The sequence below is a fragment of the Electrophorus electricus genome, chromosome 10 (genome assembly GCF_041902795.1).
Source record: "Electrophorus electricus isolate QZ-2024a chromosome 10, ASM4190279v1, whole genome shotgun sequence".
Classification (NCBI taxonomy): domain Eukaryota; kingdom Metazoa; phylum Chordata; class Actinopteri; order Gymnotiformes; family Gymnotidae; genus Electrophorus; species Electrophorus electricus.
The window spans coordinates 19,436,023-19,454,106 of NC_137506.1; the positions used below are offsets into that span (position 1 = coordinate 19,436,023).

The 18,084-nt window shown below is 36.1% G+C and overlaps 1 protein-coding gene and 1 long non-coding RNA gene across 3 annotated transcripts; both read left to right on the forward strand.

The window, feature by feature from the left end:
• The first annotated feature begins 949 nt into the window (after positions 1 to 949).
• On the forward strand, positions 950 to 13,531 carry LOC113592095 (M1-specific T cell receptor beta chain). The gene is made up of 6 exons (XM_081721961.1): positions 950 to 1,080; positions 1,222 to 1,668; positions 3,267 to 3,551; positions 9,191 to 9,274; positions 12,856 to 13,197; positions 13,370 to 13,531. The coding sequence occupies exons 1-6, from the start codon at positions 1,038 to 1,040 to the stop codon at positions 13,393 to 13,395; spliced, it is 1,227 nt and encodes a 408-aa protein (XP_081578087.1). The 5' UTR covers positions 950 to 1,037; the 3' UTR covers positions 13,396 to 13,531.
• A 353-nt stretch (positions 13,532 to 13,884) lies between these two features.
• Positions 13,885 to 17,515, forward strand: LOC145659340 (uncharacterized). Of its 2 annotated transcripts, XR_014125467.1 has the most exons (4): positions 13,885 to 14,709; positions 16,105 to 16,694; positions 16,874 to 16,971; positions 17,152 to 17,515. It is a non-coding gene; the product is annotated as an uncharacterized LOC145659340 (long non-coding RNA). The 2 variants fall into 2 exon arrangements; XR_014125466.1 differs by having other exon boundaries at positions 16,105 to 16,971.
• The last annotated feature ends 569 nt before the right edge of the window (positions 17,516 to 18,084 follow it).

The following is an 18,084-nucleotide window of genomic DNA, read 5'->3' on the forward strand; positions in this document are numbered from 1 at the left end:
ATTCAAGCTCAACAGAAAATCCACACTGGAAGGAAATCTGACCATCTCTGACCTCCTACAGTCAGACTCTGCTGTTTATTACTGTGCAGCCAAAATGCACAGTGCTTCATATTCACACAACTGCCTTACTAAAAAAGCAAACACACAGAAATGCAAACACAGTCTCTGTGGAAAAGAGGGCTTTTATGATGTATTGCTGGTTTATTATCTGATGATACACTATACCGCAATACCATGTGTTATACTCTGGGTTCCATTTCTACATGCACTTTGTTTTAACCAGCCAGTATATCTGTGCCATTTCAATTAGACCTGTCTGTGTTTCAGGCCAGCAGGGGGAGGTGTGTTTCATTTTTCTGAACTGCTGAGAAAACACTGAACGTTGAATTCTATCTCCTTACGAAAAATCTATTGCTTGTGCAGTGAGTAAACATGGGTTCAGCCAGGCAAACAGCTGAGCAGCAAATCATGCAGGGCCACTTTTAAACTGGAAAAAGGTTCTTATGTTATCAACTGTGATGCTCTAATGATGCATTATGGGAACCAATATAATATGTATAATTTATATTATTATCTTACTGATACTATCATATTTGATTTGCACTTTCATGCAGTGAAAAGAGTTTCTGTTTGGTTTTGGATCCTACATGGCTTTTCATTTTGTGTACATGTGCTGTATCTGGCACCAGGAAAAGGCTTTGTGACAATGGTATATCTATATAAATAAAAAAGGGCTACTAAACTATCTTGCAACGGCTTATTGAAAGGAATCCTGATTCCATCATATTTTTGTTGTCAGTACACAATAGTCTAATGCAGGAAAAGGATTAACTGCAATTGTAGCAGACTTTGCAGCTGAACACACCACAGACCTTTTGTTACCTTGCAGGACAGAGCATTTCTGTGCTATAAGGCATGCCCACTAAATGAGATCAGTGGTACCACTTGTCAGTCTGTATGCCATCACCACTTTAACAGCCGATGAGTGCATTTGTTCCTGTTTTGGTTCAAAGGAGGAGGAGGAGGGTTAGAAGAATATGTTCTCAGTAGGTCTGCTGCTATGGATGCTTTTAGACAAATGTGAGTACTTCAGATGGGGGACAGAACTGAAATCCACATCAGGTTTCATTTTAAGACCAAGAATGTCTTTTAATTGCATTTCAGCCTGAACACAGACACCTGATCTGTCCTGATCTGTCTTGGGTTTAACTTCTTCCATAGGTTCAGCTCAACAAGTGCTCCAGTCACCGGTCTCCATGACTGCTTTTCCAGGGGATGATGTTTTCCTTCACTGCAGTATGGCAGCTGGGTTTAGCATGAGCAGTTACACTATGCAGTGGTACATGCAAGTCAACTATGGCACCCCTGTGGAGTTCCTTATAAAGGAGTATGACAATCCCAAAGGGAACCTTAGCGTCGCTCTAGCCACCACAGAGAACAAGTTCACCTTGCACCTTTCAGACCTCAAACTGCAGCAAAGTGCCACTTATTACTGCGCAGCCAGTCACAGTGAAGCAAAGGTTGGGTTCAGTGTTACAGGAAGATACAGGAGGCACCTGCTGTCTGGGGTTGAATATGAAAATGTTTACAATACCTCTGATTTACATTCACCAACCACTTTGTTAGAAACTCCTATTATATATCTATACAAATTGGCCACTTTATTAGGTGTACCTGTTTTAAAGGTTGGAAGTGTTTCTAATAAAGTTATATTTCTATTAAAAGACTGGTGGGTAATTTTACTATGCAGTAAAATATACTAAACCACAGGCATCTGAAATTTGATGTTCCCTTAAACTGAATTACAAATTATGCTTTTTTAGACTGTAATGTTAGGAGGCTAAGCAGGATGTGGAGACGAGTTACATTGAACAAAAACATACATTTATTTACACAGAGAACAAAGACTACGTAGCAACTAAGCTAGCTTAACATCAAACACCGACAACAGACAACAGAACCATAGGGGTTTATATACACACGTAAATGAAAAACAATTACAAACAGGTGTGACACATGGGGGGCGTGGCCACACGGACGAACACACACACACATACACACAGACACACACACACAGGGAGACACTTGGGAGGAGGGGCCATACCATGACATAGACAAACTTAACTGAGATTCAGATTTAAGGCTGCATAAAAAAATCTGTTGTCTATACATATGTAATATTGAAGATTTTCTTATAAATAAATAATAATAATAATAATAATAATAATAATAATAATAATAATAATAAATTATTTTTCTTCTCTTTTTCAGCTATTCAATAATTCATAATGTGGTTCATTATTGATGCATCCAAGTTCTAATTATCTGAAACTTGACTGTCATGGAACACTCCCCTTCCCACTGTTCACGTGGTACAGCCTGCCGCATGCAGTGGGAATTCACAAACTGTCCAGTTTGTAATTATACCCATGTTGTTTGCACACACCTGCACATGGTTTATTGTGTAATATTTGTATGCATTTAAACCCCTGTTGGTGTGTACATGTTTGTTGGTCTTTAATCGTGATCCTGATTGTTATGTCTCTATTCATACTGCATGTCATATACCTGTATGTGACTCTGTGTTCAATGTTGCTTGTGTTCACCCTTCCTGTTCCGTGTGAGTGCCACTGTGTTTATCCTTTGTGTTGTGATTAATAAATGTTTATCTACATCGAGGCAGTTCAGTGCATCTTGTTCCTTGACCTGCAGCACTCGGGCCATTACACTGACATTTTCTAAATTTCAGATGTGGGAATATCTGAATAGAAATACAGTGCATTAGAGAATCATGTTCTAGCTTGGAGATGTAAACTTCTCATTGTGACTAGTAATAATGAATGATGAATAATGATGAATAATGATGAATAATGGGTGGGTGGGTGTGTAAGTGTGAGGGGGCAGGTGTTCGTGCTGGTTTGGGACAGCCCTTATTTGTCTGTGGAAGGATTGATGACAGCCACCAAAAAGGGCTTCAACTTCAGTGCTCTTTAGTGCTCAGTGCCATGTTGGACAGAACTCGATTTATCTTTGTTATTTTTACTTTACTGCTTTCAATATGTATGTTTTTTTCCACTCAATTTGACCAGAAAATTAAATTATTTTAATGGCAGTGATAATGTGTTTTACTTTATACATTTAACAAGCACCTGATAAGCTTTTAAAAACCTAAACCTAAATAAACTATACCAATTTCACAACCTAAAATTGCAGTAATATTAATGTTGAGAATTTGAATAGCTTACCGTTTTAACGATTTCTTACAGATGGATCCAGCGAAGTCAGGATTGATCAAGACCCTGAAGTGTTATTTGCCAATCAGAATTCATTGGTGACCCTGCTTTGTGAGCACGATAACAGTGACCACTACAGGATGTACTGGTACAGACAAATCAGAGATAGTGTGGATTTGCAACTTCTGTCATATTCTGCTGGCCCAAAACTGGTGGACATCGAGCCACCCTTCAATAAAGCCGAGAAATATAAAGTGAAGCGTCTGGAGGTAAAGAAGGCCACCCTGCAGATCACGAAACTAGAGACTGCTGACACAGGTTCATATTTCTGTGCTACAAGTAGAGCACAGTGACTGAGAGCAGTTAATCAGCTATTCAGCAACTTCAATACTATCACTAGAGCAGTGAAGTGAAAAGTTGAAGAAATGCACCTGGATTTGTGGGTAACATTTAGCAGATGACCCTCCCTCCCCCATCAGAACACAGCAAGCCGTGCAGGCTGTGTAGCAATGATTTAAACAAAGGATATTCAAGGATGGACACAAGCACTAATAACAATGATAGTCCTATTACACACCCACAACCACATGACCCCCACAGGCCTCTGGGTCTGATGTCCTTGTGTGGCAGGTCCTTCAGACCTTGTGAGTGCTTATCATTTTCGCTTCTCACTAATCGTATATTAAAAACTGTGCTAAACTCATCTGTCCACACAGGATCCTTCCTTCCTGTCTGACTCTCTATTGTCTAAGTGTAAAACAACTAGGCACTTTTTGGATGTGATTCAGGTTCTTTTTCCTACATGCTTGCGTAATATATATCTCCTGTACTATTTTGTTTTTTATTAAACATTTTTTAAGTGACCTGGATTTATATATAAAATTGTTATTGTTCTGTAAAATACACATTTTGAGACAATGTCCAATATATTTATCCAGTCTACATAAAAATAAGGAGGTGCCCCTTTACATTATAATGAAGGAGCAAGCTTTATGAATGGAAATGCATGGCTGCTGTGTAAGACTGTAAATGTTCAGTGATGTAACTTCCTGTTACTGGAAAAATTAGAAAAGAGAAGCAAACAGGCTGTCATTTTACCTCAACACAGCATGGAGCTAATGTGGGTGGCGTTTATACTAGTCCTCATTCTGAGGAAGATAGTTATAAACTTATAAAAGTTAATTCTGATGTTCTGTATTAAATAAATAAGTCGTGTACATATAATTGCAGATTCCCAGTAACACAATCAGTGAAGATCAGTTTCATTTTTCCTCTTACAAAGTCTTTAATTGGACTCACTGTTATTCAGGATCTTCCATTGCTCCTGAAGTACCATGATGACACAGTGAAGATAGGATGCAAGCATAATGCCAGCACCTATTACTATATGTACTGGTAGAAACAGAGGAAACTGGGTGAAACGGACTTAATGGCAATGTCTGTTGGCCCAGATGTGGTTCAAGTCATTTCCCCTTTCAGTGAGACTAAGTAATCCATGACCCATCCCAAGCTGCAGACATCAGAACTCCAGATAAGGAGGCTAGAGCACAAGGACGCAACTGTGTACATCTACACCTGCAATAAGGCACACAGCCTTGCCTGAGCTATACATCTGAACAACAATCTCAACATTCAGCGTGTTGAAAAGGGCAAGGCCAGAGCTGCATGTCAAGGAGAAAGAGCCTGGTAGCTGCGGGATCATCTCCATATTTCCTGAAACCTTTTCACATTATGATTGGTGAAAGCTTGGGGTGGAGCAATGTTGGGCGGCTTGCTGAAAGGGCAGTTCAGATTGATATGATGTAAATACATCTCTGTGCAATGGATTATAGCTCATATGCTGACCTCTGCAGGATGAAGGGAGGAATTAAACTTCATCATACAATATAGTACTGCAGAGGAGGACATAGTCAACTTGAACTATATGCTCTATTTTCACCAAATATCAATTATCCAAAAGACAATAATATTTTGCTAGTAGTGTTAATATATTATTATATTATTTCCTATAGTGTTTTGGCTATATAAGGTATATAGTGGGTAGGCAAAATAATGCAAACAAGAATAGAGTATTCTTTAAAATACTAAGATGGGTGCTAAAATGTGCCTTTATTTTTAGAACATAGTCAGAATTCCACATTCCTGGGAGGAACTTGGAATGTTCGTAATGGACCAAACATAATCTAAATAGCGTCACCAAGTTTTGGTGGAGACCAAATCTGAAGTTTAAATTAAGCAATGTTTGTGTTCTATATTATTGTAATTTGCTTTTTTATTACTATTAAATGTCTGCCTATACTTTCCAAGGATGCAATATGAAGACCTGATTTTGAACAGTGCCCTTCTTTACATATGTGTATGTATTGACTGCATAGATTTTAAGTGGCATACTATTTGCTGCTCTCTAATTAATCTTTAACCATATATTTCATTTGACAATAGCTACAATTCTAACATATGTATTTCGAACTTTCCCTCTTACATTTGTAATGCAAAATATTATGATTCAGCAGAAGACTTTAAAGTGCCATTATAACCACATCATCAGAAGATCTGGTTTTCTGTCATACGCAAGCAAATTAATATTTTTTAATGCAAGAACTTTGTGTCTCCATCTCCTGGTATAGTAATAGTGGATCCTGTAGACACTATAACCACTCTTCGCTTTGATCATTGCTGCATGAGGATGTGGGTGGGGTTGCTATGTCACACAGTCTTTTTTTTCCATGTTAAGTGAAACATGCACCTGCCCAATTTCTTGTTATTCACAGAAATAGCAACTTTCTGTTGCAATTACCTTACCTCCTAAAGCACCTGACAAAATTGTATAAGTGTGGTATAGTGTATGATGAGAAATAAAGATAAAGTGAGGGTGGGGGAGGATGGGTAAGAGGCAGAAAGAGAGTTTTCGTTTTTGTATAATGTTTTAGCACCGTGGGGACAGGGGGGGCACGATGATATATTTCCATATAGCCGCCGTACAAAAACCTCCTGCCATTTATTGTTAGTGACAGCACACCAGAGAACAAAGCAAATGAAGTGATTTCACATGCATTTCAACCGTCAGGCTTAACAGACTTGTTGAAAATAATATTTTGTTTTTTCCTCTCCTCAAATGTATGAATTCATACATTTTTCCCCCGTTATGTAAATATTGCATCTCATCCCCTGTTGTATCACAGCTGTGGACACATTGGTCAACTTCATGTAAGCACATGGTCTGGATCCATGTGCATTTAAACTGAACAAGCACAGCTTTCTATTTGATTGTTACATGATGGAATATGAAATGGACTTGGTGATTATTTTGGAGCAGTGATTAACAAATGTGACACTGGCTCTCAAGCATATTTTGGAGATGGAACAAAACTGACCGTTTTAGGTAAGTTGACCCGATTTGAATGTTAACTTGTAGACAGTGACCTCTGCAATGTGAAGGTTTATACTTCTGAATTTCTAAACCCAAAGTGTGTGCCCTTTACCAGAGAGATAAATCTGGCAAGTCAAATCAAATGCATTTGATGCTGGCTCATGCTAGGTTCACAGGATTAGCAAGGTTTATAAGATCAGTATTAGAGAAATCTGGGAAATTTGTTCACACAGTCATACTGTGACAATGCTGCTCAAGCATACTTTGGAGCAGGAACAAAGTTGACAGTATTAGGTAAGAAAATTTTTTGGTCTTATAATTTTGTTTCCATATTGGTGGCAAAAGAATCAAACAGTTTTGGAAAATAATGTAAAGAACATATGTCATGTTCATTGAATTTCTGGGTTTTGGGGATTGTTTTATTCTTTCTTTAATTAGAAGCTGTTCAGATCCTCATCTGTAAATTACTGTAGAGCATTTGTCCTCAGCCATAGCAGCACCAAAAACGTTTTCCTTAAAAATGAGGAGAGCCAAATCAAATGTGCGAAAATCTATAAATGTCTGGTATATAAAATTAGCATTAGAGATATCTGGGAAATCTGTTCACACACTCATACTGTGATAATTTGAATCCTGCATACTTCGGAGCTGGAACCAAGCTAACAGTTTTGGGTAAGTTTTTGGCCCTGAAATTAGCTTACAAGTATCAATGTTATTAACTGAAGTTCAAAATTCGGAAGCATTTTGCGGATTAGGCTAAGAAAAAAAAATGCTTTTGGTGTTTGCTTGAGTGTGCTTTAAGACTTTTTCTTTTGGAGTGCATCTCGTTTCTGTCTAAATAGTAGCTTTTAGGAGGCTTTCCTTGCTATTGAAAGAAATTCAATCAGGTTCATAAGATTAGCATTAGAGAGATGTGAGAAATTTGTTCACACACTCATACTGTGACTCAGGCTACTTCTGCATACTTTGGCATTGGAACAAAACTCACAGTTTTAGGTAAGAAAGTTTTTGTTCTTGAAATTATGTCATCAGTATTAAAATTGTTTTTCTGATGATAAACCATTTGAGAACCATTTTGGGTATTGGCCAGTGTGTGTGCTGAGTTACTAGTCTTGGACCTTTCCTTGAAGCATGTCTTGTCTATAAACTTTGTCTTAAAGGGCAGTTTCATTCAACCCTAGCAACACTGAGGAGGTTCTTATTCCCAAAGAAAAAAAAAACTGTGAATCCAGACAAATATATGAGAAGTTCACTCATGTCAGATTAACATTAGAGAGATGTGGGAAATTTGTTCACACATCCACACTGTGAATCAGGGTTATCAAGCATATTTTGGCGCTGGAACAAAACTCACAGTTTTAGGTAAGAAGGTTTTTAATTTTGGCATTAAGTCATTGTAAAATATGTATATCTTTTTTTATTTGAGTAGTGCAAGATAAAAAAACATCTACTGAACATACTAAACAGTAGTATTTTATACCGTGAATGTCAGTTGTGATATGAGTAGTTGTTTGAGCATGCTACTAGACACACTTTTTGATATGACTTCCAAATGCTGTGCAAATTATCAAGCTTACTTTGGCAGCGGCACTAAATTGACTGTTATAGGTAAGTATTAATTCTATCCTGCTTGAAATGTTGCTGGCCCTTCTCAAAGTAGCGAGAATTAACAATACACAGCTAGTAGCAATTTCAGTGGATAGGAATACATTACACTAGAGTCATCAAGATCTTAGAGATCATGAAATTACACACATCTGGTTTGGCATACAGTTTAGATCATGTGAATCAAGTTATTTTCTCGGTAAGCTTTCACACTGTGCTTCTGGAGGCTATCCAGCTTACTTTGGTGAAGGCACAAAACTGACTGTTCTTGGTAAGAAATATCAGCTCATTTCTTGAATGCCCTGAACTAATCTGGTTACCAATGTGTGTGAATAATGTGATTTGCTTATGTAAATATTTGGATCTGTACAAACATTGATTTAAACTGAATGAAATGAAAGCTCACATATTAACATGGGGGGAACGTCTCAAATACTGAGGCTAGATATTACCATACAGCTTTAAATCTCTGTGCTCATATTCACAAGCATATTTTGGAGCAGGCACAAAACTCACCGTTTTAGGTAAGAAAATCAATTCAATTGTAGCCTGTACTGTGTTATATATTTCTAAGGTTATATTTCCTGCCTCATTTAATGCAGTATGTAAAAATACTGAAGCTGTGTTGTCCTGCTTGTTTAGTAGTGTTTTTGTGGATGTGAGTAGAGGTTTTATCTGTAGCTTAGTGTCAGTGTGAGAACTATGATCCTGCATACTTTGGAAGTGGAACTAAACTCACTGTAATAGGTGAGTAAAGTGCAATTTCCATTCAGCCTGCAAGTCTTAAAAGTTCTTAATTTAGTCCCATTTTATGGGAATATAAATAATTCTGGTCTTCCTACTAGTGGGCCAAATAAAAAACCTTGATTTTAATTTGTGGAGTATTAATTTGATAGATGTGCTATAAACATGATGAGTAGGTAATAGTGAAAAATCACAGGTAAAATGTAGGGTTATTTGGACTATGGCACATGACAGCTAGGTGATTTCATTAGTGAACTTGCTTGCCGTGTCACTGGAGCCGGTCAGGCTTACTTCGGTGGAGGGACAAAGTTAACAGTCCTTGGTAAGAAACACCAGAGTTGCTCTCTTTAATATCATTCATCTGTTATCTGGTGTCATGTCTTTTACTTTGGTAATATGTAAAGCTTTGTCTAATAGTGTAATATAGGCCCATCTTGCAAATTGAATGAAGTATACTCAGTTTGTCAAACTGCGGTATATGCAGTAATGATGCATGTGAAGACTCTAGTGAAATGTGAGGCTACAGTGCTATGATGTTTTTTAAAAAGCACTTTTACAATGTACTCGAGCAATATGGCTTTTTGGAATCTCAGTGCTGTGTAGTAGGCTGTATTGAACTTATGCACTGCAGTATTACGAGGTCATCTGAAAAGACTATCGCAAAACTCTATTGACATTGTGACTAATTAGCATTGCACATTATTTTACATATGTTTCCACTGTAATATGTCCTAGCTTGATATTCATTATGTGAAAATAGTGCTGTTGTGTTTGACTGAGTCTGTATGGATGTCAATGGTGGTTTCATCAGTAGCTTAGTTTCAGTGTGACACCAATGATCGTGCATACTTTGGCACTGGAACTAAACTCACAGTAAAAGGTGAGCAGATTTTGAATAAATCATTATAATGTATGATATATATATATAAGGGTTATATGTCCATTCAAGCTGCTCGCAGTGTTTTCTTTAATGCATTGTTTAATTATTATATTCTAAAAATATGTAGTCATATCTTGTCCATAACCAAAATCCATAATAATAAATGTGATTCTGTGCAGGGAGCTCTTTTAAAGATTTGATAGATGTACTATAAACACGATGATCAGGTAATAGGCAAAAATCACAGGTAACATGCAGAGTTATTTGGACTATGGCACATGACAGCTAGTTGATTTAATTAGTGACCTTGCATGCTGTGTCTCTGGGAGCCGTCAGGCTTACTTCGGTGGAGGGACAAAGTTAACAGTCCTTGGTAAGAAACACCATGTTGCTCATAGAGATTTATATTGCAAATTAATCATATCATTCCATTGTACTTGAAGCCCCTACTTTGTCTGATTGCTAATGTGTAACAGAATGTGAGGGTGGTGCAGGTTTTATCTCTTGTGTGGTATCAGTGTGAATAACAACCCTGTATACTTTGGAAGTGGCACCAAGCTCACTGTAACAGGTGAGAAATGCATTATTCCTAAAAAAACATCCAGCATTATTCTCTGTGGCAATACATGCACATTACATTTATCAGTAGTCTGGCAATTATACTACACAAAAATGGTGATTTACAAAGTGATCCAGTCTAAATTGGTCAATGTCTTTCAACACTGTAAACTTACATAATTGATAAATAGATAAAAGTTATGCAGTATTAGAAGAAAGCATGCTGCTAAAAGTAGTCTTTTGAGTCAACGCTGATTATGTGGAGCGGCTGCACTCTGTGCTATGGCAATCCAGCCGTGTTTGGTCCTGGCACTCAACTCACAGTCTTAGGTAAGAGTCTCTTGCTCCATTACTGCATGAGGAAAACTCAAATCTAGACTTTTTAAAATTTTAAAATTCATAATGTGGAAATAATGTTTACCTTAGCTTTATTGTATGTATATGGTGGAAGCAGTCCCTAGGCAATGTTAGCCTAGCAGAATGTGCTCAAGTGTAAGAAGTGCAGGGTGTTTTACTGTTGCTGCTGTACAGTGTGAACACACTGCCAGCACACTTCGGCCAGGGGACCAAGCTCACTGTTCTTGGTAAGGCTAAGCTTATCATTCCAGTTCGCACACAGTGCTCTTAGGGACTCTTCTGCTCTGACAAGTTTATGGATGCGCCTTGTTTGTAAATAGATTCGCAGGAAAATAAAAAACATGTTAATTGATGTAGAATATTTACTGTGGAAGGTGCTGTTTATACTAGTATTGCTACAAAAATAGAGCATGCATTTTTTTGTAATATGCATTAACACTGTTTTATATTTTATATAAAATTGATTTATATAAAATTGATTATATATATATATTGATTTATATACCATAGTTTCATATTGTGCATGTTGAATTTTATTTATAGGTAAAATAATCTACATATTATGCATAATACTTCTTATTGGCTCTGTAAGTAGTTACAGGGTTGTTTAAAAAGGTTTGTAAATTAGTGTGATCATTCGTTTCTTGGAAAGTTGTTTGTGGATTTCCTGCTAAACAGACAGTTAACCTCATCACATAACTGTAATATTAATGAGGCAACAAAGAATTTAATGGGACATCATGTGATCAACCTAAATTTCCTATAAGTGATTAGTACAATAATTTATTATGATTATAAGTTCATTCAACAAAAAGAAGGAAACAGAAACATGAAGAATGCTTACATACTCCCAAAAAATGGGGGGGGGGGGGGTTGCATGTACATCATTTTCTAATTTTCAGTTACAATGCTGTCAGTTCTGTAGCTTTATTTAAGGTTATTAAAAGTCATTAAAATCCGCAATCTACCTCAATTCAAAAAGTCAAGAAAACCTCTGCATTCTTCATTTTGACCTTAAAATGATAACATTTAAGGAAACACATTAACAATATGTGTAGAATTTGTAATATAGTTAACAGCATAAATATTTTCAAGTTATCAATTAATGATGTTATTGCTATCTGATCGAAGTGTGACCTGAAGTGTAAGGTAAGATCGTTTGAATGTGTTTTCCAGTAACCAGTAAACCCCTCTATAATGAGTTTAGCACATGGGCAATGCCCTTCACTAGTGTTAAAAGTTTTCTTATCACTCCATAATGAAGGAGGGTTTTTATAACAAAATCAAATTATCTTTATTTAAATATTTGTATTATAAGCTGTATGATTTAGAACTTCACTAACAATGTCAAAATTCTTGGACATAGAGATACCTGATTTGTAAAGAATGTTGAAAGATTTTTGAGCTCACAAGTTGAAGAATCCTAGTCCAATTCTGTCTGAATCAACAGTGCACTCCAGAGCTATCAGAACAATGGAGTCATCTTGTATTACTGTCATGTAGCTAAAATAATACATTAAAAAATCAATGTGACGCAATAGCACATCACCTATTATTTTGGAATATATTTGACATATTTGACTTATTGCTTTGAATCCTTATTGAATTAAAAGGTGCAAATATGGGTGCAATGTAGAGTAAGTGGAACTAGTAAAGCATCCAGCCAGTTAAACCCACAGTGCACCCATGTGCTAGCACTTATGTTCACTTCCAATTGAGAGTGTGGTGACAACGTTGTGATGCTTCTAAACTGATAAAGTAATATGAAGAAAAATATAAAAGGTGAAAATGTATTTACAAAGGGCACTGCTTGAGCATGGTTAACTGGTTAACCAGATATTTATATTAAAGAGAAAGATATCTTTTAGTTCAAATAGCTTTTGCTGTTATTGTTATTGTTATTGTTATTGTTGTTGTTGTTGTTGTTGCTGCTGTTTTGTGTGCGTGCGTGTGTGTGTGTGTGTGTGTGTGTGTGTGTGTGTGTGTGTGTGTGTGTGTGTATGTGTGATCAATAAAATAGCATTTAATGAATGTGTTTTTAACAGGGGAGTGTATCAAACTTCATGAACTGACAACACAATTTATTTATTTTTTTGCTTGTTTTTCAGATCCTAATGCTAAAATCACACCTCCAGCTGTCAAGATACTGGGACCTAACCTTGCTGAAAAGTGTAAGAATGGAAGAGTCACAGTGGTGTGTGTGGCTACTGGCTTTTACCCTGACCATGTGGAAGTGTTCTGGCAAATTAATGGACTGAATCAAATTGAAGGAGTGGCAACAGACAATGCTGCCAGAAAGAAAAGTACAACAGAATCCTCATACAAAATCAGCAGCAGGCTGACCACCACTTACAAAGAATGGAACAAAGGCTCACAGTACACTTGCACTGTCACTTTCTTTAATGGGACAGCAAAGTCGAAGCATTCAGACTCCATAACTGGACCTCAAGGTATGAGTCTAAGCATGCCTCTTTCTACTGTTTATTAGTGGTAGTAGTAGTAGAAGTAGAAGTAGTAGTAGTATTAGATGATGATGATGGTGATGATGATGATGATGATGATGATTAACTCACCTAAATAACTAAATCATGAAAATATTTTCTTTTGTTTCTTTCTTTCTAGGCCTCAGAGGTAAGATCTATCATTAAAATGCCATAGTGTGTACAGGTACTGTAGAGTATTGTGTTACTTGGGTTATATTTCGCAGTGCAGACACATCTCTCTACTTAAATTTATGATATATATTTGCCTGCTCACATTTAGAATAGTTTTGCACTTCTTGCCTTTCTTGATTTCAGGACAATACCTTAAAAATACCAGAATAACAATGTTGGCTTATGGTATATTCATCTGCAAAAGTTTTGTGTATGGCCTTTTCATCATGTTCATCATAAAGAGACAGGTAATTGAGCATGGAGCCACCATTATCTATCATGCCACATACCCTTGTATTGTTACAAAGCAAATCCAGCAGTGAGGGCTTCAATACTGCTTAAAAAAATAAAGTTTAAATATTCTAATGAATAATAATGTAATACTCTTAAATATGCTTAATGTTGCTTTTAAAAATGTCTGAGCAGACATTCACCATGGCAGGATACAAGTGGTATTTTCTGTTCAACAGGGTTTCATATCAAAGTGAAGGAGCTCAGACTGGTGGTATTCTGAGACCTGCCATTCTATCATGTGACAGAGGAGGATGCACCAATGACATGGATATTTTCAGCCTTTTGGGTTCTGTGTATGAAAGCATAATTATTACAATGTGCTGTACTAATACATGCAACTTGGTAACAATGCACTCTGTGTTATGCAGTTTATTGTGTAGTTTGCCTGAACCTTTGCTTTCTTACTATACACCTCTCTTATTGAACAATGTTAACTTTATGTTGCTTTATTTGACGCATTGCGCAAATAGGAAGTCTGATATCTTATGTGTTGCAGTATACAATATTGAAGCTTGTAATGTCTCACTATTTAGATTTTTTTAATAACAGTAGATTTAAATACATGTGTTTATTTCAAGGACAATAAAGATAAATGATGTTTGAAGGATTATTTTGCCATTCATGTGCCCTTCTTTCTGCCCCTATTCCACAAACAGTATCAGTGAGGCCAACTAGGCCCAGACTGTGGCCACTATGATTATGGAAGTGATTTCTACAGGGAAGCTTTACAATGCATAAAAGAATGAGCAGCAAAAAAGTGTCAACAACAAAGAATTGCTGTGAAATTTTCCATCTCAGTAACTACTGCAGTCTAAAATGCTGAAGCCTGCTGGGGCCTCTGTGAGGAAGTTGTTAATGGGGGAGCAATGTTTCCCAATCTTAACTATACGAGGGGCCCCAAAGATAGAAAAGTTGTGTTGATAGAATGTTCTTTCAGTTTATGCCAGGTCTTTTATCATTGTGCTAGCTTCTCTGAGCTGGCATTTGGCCCAGGGACCAGACTAACAGTTCTAGGTGAGTAAGTTACTTCAAAACTTAAGTTTTGTGTCATGCATGTAAATTGTTTGTTCCTTTATTGTGCTTCATGCCAAGTCATTTACAGCTATTCAGTTCACTGACTCAATGATCAAAAGTGAAATCACATTATAATACTTGTTTGTAATAGGTGCATGTACAAACGGGAACCAGTTATTTATTCATTCCATTAATTATTTTTGTTCAGAAAGTACTCAACAAATTTAAATTGTCAAACTAAATTGTTCAATTCAGTTCAAGAAACTTTCAGCACATACAAGTATGTATAACTGGAAAAGTGCTACACAATGTTGGTATCTGTGTAGAAAACTAGTGCTCAACTACCTAATTACAAACCACTGACAAAAACCTTTACGTATAAGTTATGTTTAGTAACACCAATTAGTATCTATGTGTTACTATGTTAATACTCAGAAGTACACAGTTATTGCTGGTAATTACAAAAAGCATGTGGTAATATTATAGTAAATAAAATTTAATATAATAATATATAAAGAAAACTGTAAATTAAATATAATTACAAAACAAAATACAGTTCTATAGTGCAAATGGAAAAGTGTGGCATTCCTGTTACTTGAGGGGCCATGTGTGCAGACTCCGCAAATGTGGTCAACGAGACTTGGCTGCCTTGATGAGATAAGAGCCCCCCCAAAAACGTATTCTTATTATAAAAAGTTGCTTGGTGTCTATTGCGACTAAAATCATTATGTACGTCCTATTCCAAACTGGAAGTTGGAACAAAGACCAAACTCACAGCTGTGCGTAAGTTACCAGATGAGTTACGATGACATTCCTTGACAGTTTGGTCTTAAAGGCTTGAAGTGACTCTCACAGAAGAATCTTTCTAAACATTCAAAACATTCCATGCACAATACCTCTATCTACTATTCATACAGTGTATAGACCTCAACACAATTTATTAAGAAATATCTTAAGAAACATTTCCACTTTTCATGCATAGAACCTATACTGAGGTTATCTATGAATGGAACACGCATAAAACTCCATTTCCTGCAGTACATGAATTAGCTGATAATGAATTATTTATTTTTGTTTTGTTTTTGGTGGTGGTAAAAATTTTAACCAAAAAAAACAAAACAGTGTTTATGAAGTTTTTTGATGTACCAACTGATGGGGAAGTACATTTAAATGTGTAAGATCACTGAAATCGAAAATATTGAAAATCATTTACTCTATACATTTCTGTGTTCTGTCTAATAGTACATTAAAAAGAGCTTTGTTATTCACAAAATTATGTCCAATGCATCCAATGTTCAAAAAGATGTAAATCTAATGGGGATTTTTTTTTTTTTTTCATTGACAATAAAAATTCTGAACAATGACAAGAATACAATATCATCTGGTTGATTCTAGAAAGGACTTTTCACTGTCAATGGAGTTGCGACAGACTATACAGCCCGACAAGATCCAGTAAACAAAAATTACATGATCTCCAGCAGACTGATGGTGAAACGAACTGAGTGGGTTGAGACCAACAACAATTTCACCTGCGTTGTTGGTTTCTACAATGGTACAATGTACAACAACTATACAGATATCATACAAGCACAAAAAGGTAAAGTATTTATAAACAGACCCTGTGCCCTCTAGGACAGGGGTTCAAGGCTGAATGATCTTGGGCCCACTACCCTGGGTTATGTCAGGGGTTCCAGGCTGAGGACCTTGGGGCCCACTACCCTGGGGTACTCACTCTAACAGGCCTGACCTCAAGTCATCAGCTTTTTGAAGCACAGAGCCAAATGTTTTAAGCCAGGAAAAACAAAACCAAAGGAACAGATAAGAACCCAAAGGCCAAGCTCTTGACAAGTTCAACCCTTGAGCTAGATGTCATAAAATCCATTTAAAAACCCTTAATCTAGACTGTCTCATACTTTACTGCATTAGTTTGAATGATGGTAAAATAGATGTTGTTGTTTTTTTCCCCCACCTAGGCCATATTCCAGGTGAGCTGAAACTTCAAACACCTTCCTATTATCATCCAAATGGCTGTTAAAGGGATATTTTTACATATATATTGTAAAAATAATTAAAATATAGTATAAGAAAATATGCTTTTCATTTTCTACCAGTAATACCATATCTGACCTGATCGATTCTGATGTGTTGCCATTTCTGATTTTAGTGAGTACACTTGTCACAGTCCGCTTTAGCTACCTCCTGTTTCTAAGCAAGAGTCTGCTGTATGCTGTGCTGATCTGTACAGTGGTGTGGAAATGCAAGGTAAATATTGTACTTCAATAAGTCAAAATTACAGTCGATACACTAATGCTGCATATTAGTCAATTGATAGATGGGTTTCTTATTGCAGAAAATTATAGAAATAATTTGACAAAAATAAATAAATACATACATTTAACACATTTGTGTCTCATGAAATATTTGTATCTTTTGTTTCTACAGCTTACAAAACCAAAGTCGATGTTGAATGAGAACTGAGGAATTTCATCTGGAAAATGTTATTTAGCAAGAGCATCTATGAAGAAATGCTATCAAGCACTGTAAAATGGGTCACTTTTCAAATGCCATACATGAATAATTTTCCATTATATTCAGCTTAAATAAACAAGATCTTAAATAAACATGATTAATACTGTTCTAAGTAAAAGTAAAAATGTGTAATATAGTGAAACAATCTTTTTTAATTGTTTTGTATTTTTCTATTTCTGATAAAAACTAAAAATGTAATGTTTGTAATGTTTAATCATCTGCTTATAACCTACAATGTTTTCAATTTCTTGAACTGTTTCTTTTGACAAGCAATAAAGTTATAATTTATAACCATTCTTAGTGTATATATTTTTGCCAAAGCATAACAGTACACAAAACAAATAATGAACATATATACAGTATATAGTAAATGAATTTTTAAAAAATTATTTTAATGCACAAATATTCTGCTCATTCAAGAAAGTATTTCCACTGAACTTTCCATTGAAAAATGAGATTAGAGTCTGTGTGGGTGGATTTAAAGGGTGGCATCTGAATTTTCCAGTTTTAAATGGAAGAAGTATAACGCTTTATGATTGGTACGGAACTAATAAGTGAATGACTAATGGAACTGTTTTCACTGGTAGATCAGACCTATAGTATGACAGATCACTAATTACCACCAAAGTGACTTTTTTTTTTCTTCAGAGCATTAACATGCCTTAGGACAATAACACAAATAAAAGGTGGGCAGTTTTAATTACTATAGACTGAAAGTCCTCTAACAATGTAAAATAGCATTGCATTGCACGTAAGTGCATTATTATTATTATGTAAACATACACATACCATAATTTGAAAGATTATACCAGCAGGTATGGGGAGCGGGTGAAGAGGCTAACTGTG